Genomic DNA, 10,209 nt, shown 5'->3' on the forward strand with positions numbered 1-10,209 from the left:
CCCAGGGTGTAAACTGCAATTTGCACGCGGGGACTGCGGGAGGATAGGCTCAGCACCGCCTCTGCGAAAGGCGGTGCCGAGATGGGCTGGGCCAGGGTCGGCCGACCCTAGGGGGCGGCCGCCCCCCGGTGGGCCCCGCTGGCCCCAGCCCGAAGCCTGTTGCCTTCCTCTCGGGCCCCTGAGTCCAGATCCACCTGCAAATTGATGCACTTCTATATTGGGCTTTTGGGTACTTGCTTATTTGCGCATTTTTTGATGTGTCGGAGCGCCTTTTTATTTGCTTTCCACCTGTATGCCTGTATATGATCTGCAAAACACAACTTGCACTACATGTGGAACTTGGTAAGCATTTAATAAGTATATGTGAGTAAAATACATGCTTTCCTTCCTTTGCATGGACTATGTTGGCGGGGTAAATATGTCATTAATAACCGCCAACAAACTCCCCCAAGCTTACCCCTTGCTCGTCCTCGAGTAAGAAGCTAAGATCTTGGTTGTTGATCAGGAGTTGCTACAATATTTTCAATTCTATCCAGTACATACCTTCAAACAATAATTCTCCTTTGAATTTTGAACATATCTGTCATGGGGCTTATTGCTCATACCTTGGGTCCTTAAGCATTTGCAGGATGGATTTGATCAGATCGAGCGCTATGTCCCCAGTTCTTTACTTCACTTTTGTTCCGGAGTTTTTTTTGATTTTCAAAACTTAGCACATTTTTCTGTCAAATTAAACAATGGATCCAAAGAGAAAGTTAATCATACCATTGAATTTTTGAAAACTTTTTCTTTTCCATCATTCTCTTTTTGTCTATTAGAGACACATGGCTATGTGGCTAATTCTACTGTTGGGCACTTGCCCATTTTTTTATTTTTATTTTTTCGAGGTTCCGGACACATGTCCCTTTTTATTTCCTCGTGATCTTTCTTTTTGAGGTTTCGGACACATGTCCCTTTTTATTTCCTCGGATGCTTTTTTTTCTTTTTCATAGCCATATGCCTTCTAACAAACTTTTGAGATGATAACATAATGAAATATTTTTGTTTTCAATGGTATGACAACCTCTCAAAGGGTCAACAAAGCTTAATCTAACTCAATGTGATTATTTTATTTTTGTAAAAACTCCAGAACTCTAGCGTTCTTTAGAACAGGGTACTAGCAGCTCAGATCATCACAAATATATCCATTAATTACTTTAGACTTTAGATAGAGCATTTTGTAACCCACGCATTTAATGATTTTATTAATTTGGAGAATTCAAGGTTGAAACTAGATACTGGAAAGAAATTACGATAGAGCAACTATTCATCATTTCAACAAGGAAGAAGCATATATCTTACATCACATATAAGAGTGGAATTGTATTTTTGTCTTTTTAGCATTTTTCATTTTTTTATATGCAATAATTAAAACATGGAAATTTCATAAAGTAAACATGCTAATTTAAAATTAAGGATGCATGAAAATAAATATGCAATGCAGATAACATCGGGATTGGGGGTCCTCCCCCAAGCTAGCTTCTGGCCGGTGTTTATTATTATTATTGTTTTATTTTTATTTTTATTTTTTTCAGGGCTTACCTTTTTAGGTCTGGTGAGCAAGACCTTTTTCTCCCGTGCTTGGTGATGGATCTCCTTGTCCGGGAGAAGTGGACGGAGATGCTTGTTCCTTCTTTGGCCTCCACTTCATCTGATTGGTTTTTGGTGGTGTGGTGGCCTTTTGGATCTCCTTCCATACCTTCTTTGGTGGAAGGGGACTCTCTTTTTCTTCTGGAGCCTTGTTTTGCTTACAAGCTTTATTTTGCTCCTCATGTTTCTTTTTGGGAGCTGCCTTTTTCTTTTGCTCCGGCTTTTGTGTAGGTCTTTTTACTGATTTAGAGATGCTATAAATAATTTCAGGCTGTATCTGCACCTCTTTTATCTATTTATTTAGTCCATATCTAACCCGGATCATTGAGCATTGCTCTTGATGCCTTGGTTTGAACTCAAACTTCTCCTCCTTCCCATTGATGTGTAAACTGATCTTTCCTTCCTTCACATCAATCTGTGCTCCTACGGTGCTCAAGAAGGGTCTCCCAAGGATCAATGGTGATTCCTTGGCTAACTCCATATCAAGCACCACAAAGTCCACGGGAACAAACAGTCCTCCGATTTGTACTGGTACATCTTCGGCTATTCCCATTGGAGGCCTGACCGATGAGTCGGCCAGTTGGAGAGTCATCGTGGTTGGCTTGAGTTGAGTGAAGTTGAGCTGGTCAAAGACAACTTTAGGCATCACACTTATGCTTGCACCTAAATCACATAGCGCATGATCAAAGCGCTGAGTTCCGATTGAGCATGTGATTGTAGGGCACCCCGGGTCCTTCCTCTTCTCCGGGAGACGGTTGAGTATAGCAGCGCTACACTCTTCCGTCAGCTTAATTCTTTCAGTGGATGGCAGTGGGCGCTTGTTGTTGATGATATCCTTGATGTACTTGGCATAAGAAGGTACATGTAGAACGTCCATCAAAGGAACGCTTACATGTATCTTCTCGATCATCTCAACAAAGCGAGTGAATTGTTCATCCATAGCTTGTTTTCTATTTCTTGTGGGAAATGGCAGGTACGTGGTGTCCGTGTACCCCAATGGGTCTTTTGGTGCCATTTCCTCTTCTTCTGGTCTGACATCTTTTTGGGTTTTCTTTGTTATCTCCTGTTGCTCTTTGTCCTTCCCTGCATCAGCATTAGGGTTCGGTGGATCACGAGTGGTCTTACCACCCCTCGTGGTCACCGCTTTTACATTTTCAGAATTATTTTTATATTCAGTAGGAAGGGCAGCAGCTATCTGAGCTATTTGTGTTTCAAGTATCTTATTAAAGCTCAGTTGATTATGAACAGAAGAAGTCAAGTTTTCTAATTTCGTATTTACGTTTTCTAAAACCTTATCATTGGATAGCAACTTTTTAGTTAAGTTTTCATTTATTTTAGCTTGTCCAAGAACTAGGTCTTTTAATGAAGGTTGATTCGAATTAAAACTCGAATTACCTTGGAATGAAGAGCGTGACTGATTATTCCAACCATTACTTTGGTTGGCGCCTCCTTGTTGGCGAAACCTGTTGTTGATGTAGGCAGCGTCTTCATGGGTTTCGGGGCAATCATTCCCCGAATGGCCAACTTCTCCACAGACCTCGCACGTCATGTGCGAGTCTATGGCGTTCACCGAGTTCTAGGGGTTCTCTTGGTTCTTCTTGGTGAGTTGCTTCATCAATAAATCTATTTTTGCGGCAAGCATATCCGTCTCCTTCACGGTATGCATGCCTTTTTGTGTTTTGGCAGCTGGGGGTTGAGTCCTGTCCTCCCCCTAGCTCTAGTGTTCTACCATCTTCTCGATCAGGGCCTTGGCCCCGGCGGTGGTAAGTGATAGGAATGCGCCTCCAGTGGCGGCGTCTAGGTGTCCCTTCGACAAGGGCGTGAGCCCATTGTAGAAGTTCTGGAGCACCATCCAGTTCTCCATGCTGTGATGGGGGCAGCTTAGGATGTACTCTTGTAGCCGCTCCCATGCTTCAGGGATTGTTTCGCTGGCATTTTGTTGAAAACTAGCAATCTTTCCCCTCAAAGCATTGGTTTTGCTTATGGGGAAGAACATGGCGAGGAATGCCGCGGAGCATTTTGCCCATGTGGTGACAGCTTCCTTATCTTGATAGAACCACCTCTTCGCCTTCCCCACGAGGGAGAAAGGAAAGAGGCAGAGCCGAATGACATTAGGAGTGATGTCCTTGATGACAATCGTGTCACATAACTCCAGGAAGTGTTGAAGGTGTGCATTCGCATCCTCGCTTGGCAAGCCACAGAATGGGCTCGCCTGCACCATGGTGATCACGTCGGTGCGTAGCTCGAAGTTCTTGTCGGCCGTGTCAATAGCGGGGCCACTGGCCAAGTTGGTGACAGCGGGCACAGAGAACTCGCAGAGTGTCTTCTCGGCGGCCATGAGTTCGTTCGGGGTTGGTGCGGTACCGGCTGGTTCACTTGTCAGTGGAGTAGCAGAAGATGAAACGGTTTGAGACCGTCTAGTCCTTAGGAGTGCCTCGAGATCAGAGATGTAGTTTTCCAGCAAAGAGAAACCTGGCATACACTATTCCTCCTGTTTCATCCACAACAGGGAGAAAACAGGCAGTGTTAGCCTGCATAACAATTGACTCATTACACACATCAGATTACTTAATTATGTTTATTTAGAATCATTTTCATATTAGCCTTCCCCAGCAATGGCGCCAGAAATGCTTGTTGGTATTTCTTAACGTCATCACTAAGAACAGGGTTTAATCCGTCCTCAGCAACGATGTCAGAAATGTCATGATAACACTTACTAATGCAATCACCAAGATTAGAGTATAAATCTATCCTAAGCAACGGTGCCAGAATTGCTTGTTAGCATTTCTTAGCGTCGCTACCTAGAATAGGGTTCTGCTCTACTCATGATAATGACATTGGCAGTGTTATATTGGCAGATCCGTAGCATCACCACCTTGAATAGGAAGCTAGATCTACCTTCCCGATAACGGCGCCTTATTACCGTTAGGGTAGGGTTCCAGTTCTTAATCATGGTAGTGGCACTAGAATTGCCATGTTGGTATTCCTTAACAAGTCACTAGCTCGGCGCATGTCTAGCAACAGTGTTAAGTATATACTGGGGTGATAGTTCCTTAGGTTTGGAGTTTAAGTACAGCAAGCAGACGAGAATTATCGTGTAGCATTTCAACCCGTGGATTTACCGAGTGTCGTATTTATAGGTTCGCTCTAAGGAAGGCTTAATATGATAAGGATTCTAAGATAAGCATAGATCAAAGTAATTATGATAGCAATAATGGAATCAAAAGTCATAGCAAGTGATAAACATTTATATGTAGAATAGTGATCCATCACAATCTAGGCATGGCATATGGGCTAAGGAATAAAAAGAGACTAAAAGAATGAATTGAATCAAAGAAAAAACAAACAACCTATTGGAGCAGGTGTGGTCCCAGATACAGATCATGTCATAGAACAAGTTAATCATGTAATTATACTACTTAGATCTAGTCCTGTGTTTAGATGGTTTGGGAGGTTACACGAGTACTGGTCTGCCAGCAACCTCCACGACTATTTAGACTCCTACACCCTAGCCGAACGTGGGGGAATGCCAAGGACGGACAGGGCTATCACCACCTGCCGCCATCCCCTCAACCGTGGACTAAGACAATGCATTTACCCAGCCTTTACACCCAAGCACCATGCTTACATACAAAGAACCTACTCGGACTCCTTCGGGTCCCCGACCCTACGGATCAACAGGTAAGAAGCCCGAGCCTACTCAAAAGAGCATGATAAACCCCCATCTTCACACAAAGCTATTTCTAGGCAATTAATTAACATGAAGCAATTAGACTAAAGTCCTAAGTGAGAATAATACAACATACACTTAGCACTAGTTCATATAATACACTACTAGCCCTAGGGTAGCATTATACTATAATAACTATATACTAAAATGTATGTCATATCATTTTCACTAGAACTATATTCTAGTTCATACGCTAGCATCACAAAACAGGGCCTATGATCTATGTCATATACCATAGCATAAGAACTACACTCTAGTTCATATGAACAACTATATCGAACATGATAAGGCATGGACTTGGAGTAAAGATATTCTTTATTCATTCCCAAGTTTCTCTCCAAGGTGCCAAGCCCTCCTTGATAGCTCACCCAACTCTCTCCCTAAAGGCTAAAAGGAAAACTATGAAGAGGTAGTGCCCAAGTGCCTTGAAGGTGGAGTGTTGATTGTGAATGTGATAAGATGAGTTGAGCCTCCCTCTCCCCCTCCTTAAATAGGTGGAGAAGGTCAGTTCCCCAGGGTGTAAACTGCAATTTGCACGCAGGGACTGCGGGAGGATAGGCTCAGCACCGCCTCTACGAAAGGCGGTGCCGAGATGGGCTGGGCCAGGGTCGGCCGACCCTAGGGGGCGGCCGCCCCTGGTGGGCCCCGCTAGCCCCGGCCCGAAGCCTGTGCCTTCCTCTCGGGCCCCTGAGTCCAGATCCACCTACAAATTGATTCACTTCTATATTGGGCTTTTGGGTACTTGCTTATTTGCGCATTTTTTGACGTGTCGGATTGCGCCTTTTTATTTGCTTTCCACCTGTATGCCTGTATATGATCTGCAAAACACAACTTGCACTACATGTGGAACTTGGTAAGCATTTAATAAGTATATGTGAGTAAAATACATGCTTTTCTTCCTTTGCATGGACTATGTTGGCGGGGTAAATATGTGATTAAGAACCGCCAACAAACTCCCCCAAGCTTACCCCTTGCTCGTCCTCGAGCAAGAAGCTAAGATCTTGGTTGTTGAGCAGGAGTTGCTACAATATTTTCACTTCTATCCAGTACATACCTTCAAACAAGAATTCTCCTTTGAATTTTGAACAGATATGTCATGGGGCTTATTGCTCATACCTTGGGTCCTTAAGCATTTGCAGGATGGATTTGATCAGATCGAGCGCTATGTCCCCAGTTCTTTACTTCACTTTTGTTCCGGAGTTTTTTTTGATTTTCAAAACTTAGCACATTTTTTTGTCAACTTAAACAATGGATCCAAAGAGAAAGTTAATCATACCATTGAATTGTTGAAAACTTTTTCTTTTCCATCATTCTCTTTTTGTCTATTAGAGACACATGGCTATGTGGCTAATTCTACTGTTGGGCACTTGCCCATTTTTTTTATTTTTATTTTTTTGAGGTTTCGGACACATGTCCCTTTTTATTTCCTCGTGATCTTTCTTTTTGAGGTTTCGGACACATGTCCCTTTTTATTTCCACGGATGCTTTTTTTTTCTATTTCATTGCCACATGCCTTCTAACAAACTTTTGAGATGATAACATAATGAAATATTTTTGTTTTCAATGGTATGACAACCTCTCAAAGGGTCAACAAAGCTTAATCTAACTCAATGTGATTATTTTATTTTTTAAAAACTCCAGAACTCTAGCGTTGTTTAGAACAGGGTACTAGCAGCTCAGATCATCACAAATATATCCATTAATTACTTTAGACTTTAGATAGAGCATTTTGTGACCCACGCATTTAATCATTTTATTAATTTGGAGAATTCAAGATTGAAACTAGATACTGGAAAGAAATTACGATAGAGCAACTATTCATCATTTCAACAAGGAAGAAGCATATATCTTACATCACATATAAGCATTTCAACCCGGGGATTTACCGAGTGTCGTATTTATAGGTTCGCTCTAAGGAAGGCTTAATATGTTAAGGATTCTAAGATAAGCATAGATCAAAGTAATTATGATAGCAATAATGGAATCAAAAGTCATAGCAGGTGATAAAATTTATATGTAGAATAGTGATCCATCACAATCTAGGCATGGCATATGGGCTAAGGAATAAAAAGAGACTAAAAGAATGAATTGAATCAAAGAATAAACAAACAACCTATTGGAGCAGGTGTGGTCCTAGATACAGATCATGTCATAGAACAAGTTAATCATGTAATTATACTACTTAGATCTAGTCGTGTGTTTAGATGGTTTGGGAGGTTACGCGAGTACTGGTCTGCCAGCAACCTCCGCAACTATTTAGACTCCTACACCCTAGCCGAACGTGGGGGAATGCCAAGGACGCATAGGGCTGTCACCACCTGCCGCCATCCCCTCAACCGTGGACTAGGACAATGCATTTACCTGGCCTTTACACCCAAGCACCATGCTTACATGCAAAGAACCTACTCGGACTCCCCTGGGTCCCCGACCCTACGGATCGACAGGTAAGAAGCCCGAGCCTACTCAAAAGAGCATGATAAAACCCCATCTTCACACAAAGCTATTTCTAGGCAATTAATTAACATGAAGCAATTAGACTAAAGTCCTAAGTGAGAATAATACAACATACACTTAGCACTAGTTCATATAATACACTACTAGCCCTAGGGTAGCATTATACTATAAGAACTATATACTAAAATGTATGTCATATCATTTTCACTAGAACTATATTCTAGTTCATATGCTAGCATCATAAAATAGGGCCTATAATCTATGTCATATACCATAGCATAAGAACTATACTCTAGTTCATATGAAGAACTATATCGGACATGATAAGGCATGGACTTGGAGTAATGATATTCTTTATTCATATCCAAGTTTCTCTCCAAGGAGCCAAGCCCTCCTTGATAGCTCACCCAACTCTCTCCCTAAAAGCTAAAAGGAAAAACTAAGAAGAGGTAGTGCCCAAGTGCCTTGAAGGTGGAGTGTTGATTGTGAATGTGATGAGATGAATGGAGCCTCCCTCTCCCCCTCCTTAAATAGGTGGGGAAGGTCAGTTCCCCAGGGTGTAAACTGCAATTTGCATGCGGGGACTGCGGGAGGATAGGCTCAGCACCGCCTCTGCGAAATGCAGTGCCGAGATGGGCTGGGCTAGGGTCGGCCGACCCTAGGGGGCGGCCGCCCCCTGGTGGGCCCCGCTAGCCCCGGCCCGAAGCCCGTTGCCTTCCTCTCGGGCCCCTGAGTCCAGATCCACCTGCAAATTGATGCACTTCTATATTGGGCTTTTGGGTACTTGCTTATTTACGCATTTTTTGATGTGTCGGATTGTGCCTTTTATTTGCTTTCCACCTGTATGCCTGTATTTGATCTGCAAAATACAACTTGCACTACATGTGGAACTTGGTAAGCATTTAATAAGTATATGTGAGTAAATTACATGCTTTTCTTCCTTTACATGGACTAGGTTGGCGGGGTAAATATGTCATTAAGAACCGCCAACACTATCCGTAGCTCAACTTTGTGATCTTGGTTTCAAATGCATATTTGGAGTTGATGATGTATAGATCATAATTGAAGATGGCTCTAACTTGATATTCAAAGGCTTTAGATATGAGAATCTATACTTGGTTGATTTCAATGCTAGTGAAGCTCAATTATCAACATGCTTGCTCACTAAATCTAGCATGGGTTGGTTATGGCATAGAAGGCTTGGTCGTGTTGGAATGAAACAATTGAACAAGCTAGTCAAGCATGATCATGTTAGAGGCTTGAAAGATGTCACATTTGAGAAAGACAAGCTTTGTAGTGCATGTCGAGCCGGAAAACAAGTTGGCAACACTCATCCAAAGAAGAGCATCATGAGTACATGCAAGGCATTTGAGTTGTTGCACATGGACTTATTTGGACCAACCACAAACACAAGCATTGGTGGAAACAAATATGGATTTGTGATAGTGGATGATTTCACAAGATACACTTGGGTATTCTTTCTCAGTGACAAGAGTGATGCCTTTGCAACCTTCAAATCATTTGTCAAAAGAATACATAATGGGTTTGAAACAACCATCAAGAAAGTGAGAAGTGACTATGGAAGTGAATTCAAGAATACTAGAGTTGATGAGCTTTGTGATGAATTTGGCGTTAGGCATCAATTCTCAGCCAAGTACACTCCACAATCAAATGGTCTTGTTGAGAGGAAGAATAGATCCTTGATTGATATGGCAAGATCAATGTTGAGTGAGTACAATGTGAGTCATTCTTTTTGGGCCAAAGCAATCAACACGGCTTGCTACTATAGCAACCGACCCTATTGTCACCCAATGATAGAGAAGACACCATATGAGCTCTTGAATGGAAGAAAGCCCAACATTGCATACTTTTGGGTTTTTGGTTGCAAATGCTACATATTGAAGAAAGGCACTAGATTGAGCAAATTTCAAAAGAAATGTGATGAAGGTTTCTTGCTTGGTTACTCCACTACTAGGAAAGCTTATAGAGTTTGGAATTTGGCTAGTGGTACTCTTGAGGAGGTGCATGATGTTGAATTTGATGAAACCAATGGCTCTCAAGTGGAAGATGAGAATCTAGATGATGTGAGAGGCACTCAATTGGCCGATGCAATGAAAAATATGGATATTGGTGATTTAAGGCCTAGAGAGGTGATCGATGTTGAAGATGACAAAGATCAAGTGCTTCCTACCTCCAATTTGCAAGCTAGTGGTTCTCATGATCAAAATCAAGCTAGTACAAGTGGTACTCAAGTGCAAGATCAACAAGCTAGTACATCATCTTATGATCAACCAAGTGCAAGCAATCAAGTGCAAATACTCCAACCAACAAATATTGCAAGAGATCATCCATTGGATCATATCATAGGCGACATTCAAAGAGGAGTGCAAACTAGA

At 42.1% G+C, this 10,209-nt stretch overlaps 2 protein-coding genes across 2 annotated transcripts; both read right to left on the minus strand.

Moving 5' to 3' along the window:
- LOC110437551 lies at positions 1,922–3,178 on the minus strand. The gene is made up of 2 exons (XM_021466022.1): positions 3,025–3,178; positions 1,922–2,829 (listed from the first exon to the last, which is right to left on the minus strand). The coding sequence occupies exons 1-2, from the start codon at positions 3,176–3,178 to the stop codon at positions 1,922–1,924; spliced, it is 1,062 nt and encodes a 353-aa protein (XP_021321697.1).
- LOC110437552 lies at positions 3,347–3,967 on the minus strand. The gene is made up of 2 exons (XM_021466023.1): positions 3,653–3,967; positions 3,347–3,469 (listed from the first exon to the last, which is right to left on the minus strand). The coding sequence occupies exons 1-2, from the start codon at positions 3,965–3,967 to the stop codon at positions 3,347–3,349; spliced, it is 438 nt and encodes a 145-aa protein (XP_021321698.1).

This window comes from Sorghum bicolor, chromosome 8 (assembly GCF_000003195.3).
Source record: "Sorghum bicolor cultivar BTx623 chromosome 8, Sorghum_bicolor_NCBIv3, whole genome shotgun sequence".
NCBI classification, from domain to species: domain Eukaryota; kingdom Viridiplantae; phylum Streptophyta; class Magnoliopsida; order Poales; family Poaceae; genus Sorghum; species Sorghum bicolor.

Coding starts and splice junctions, on each gene's coding strand:
- LOC110437551 (XM_021466022.1), bottom strand. CDS start 3,178: ATGACGTGCGAGGTCTGTGGAGAAGTTGGCCATTCGGGGAATGATTGC. Junction 2,830..3,024: donor GTCACGCTCTTCATTCCAAG/GTAATTCGAGTT, acceptor AAACACAAATAG/CTCAGATAGCTGCTGCCCTT.
- LOC110437552 (XM_021466023.1), bottom strand. CDS start 3,967: ATGGCCGCCGAGAAGACACTCTGCGAGTTCTCTGTGCCCGCTGTCACC. Junction 3,470..3,652: donor AGGAAGCTGTCACCACATGG/GCAAAATGCTCC, acceptor ATGGTGCTCCAG/AACTTCTACAATGGGCTCAC.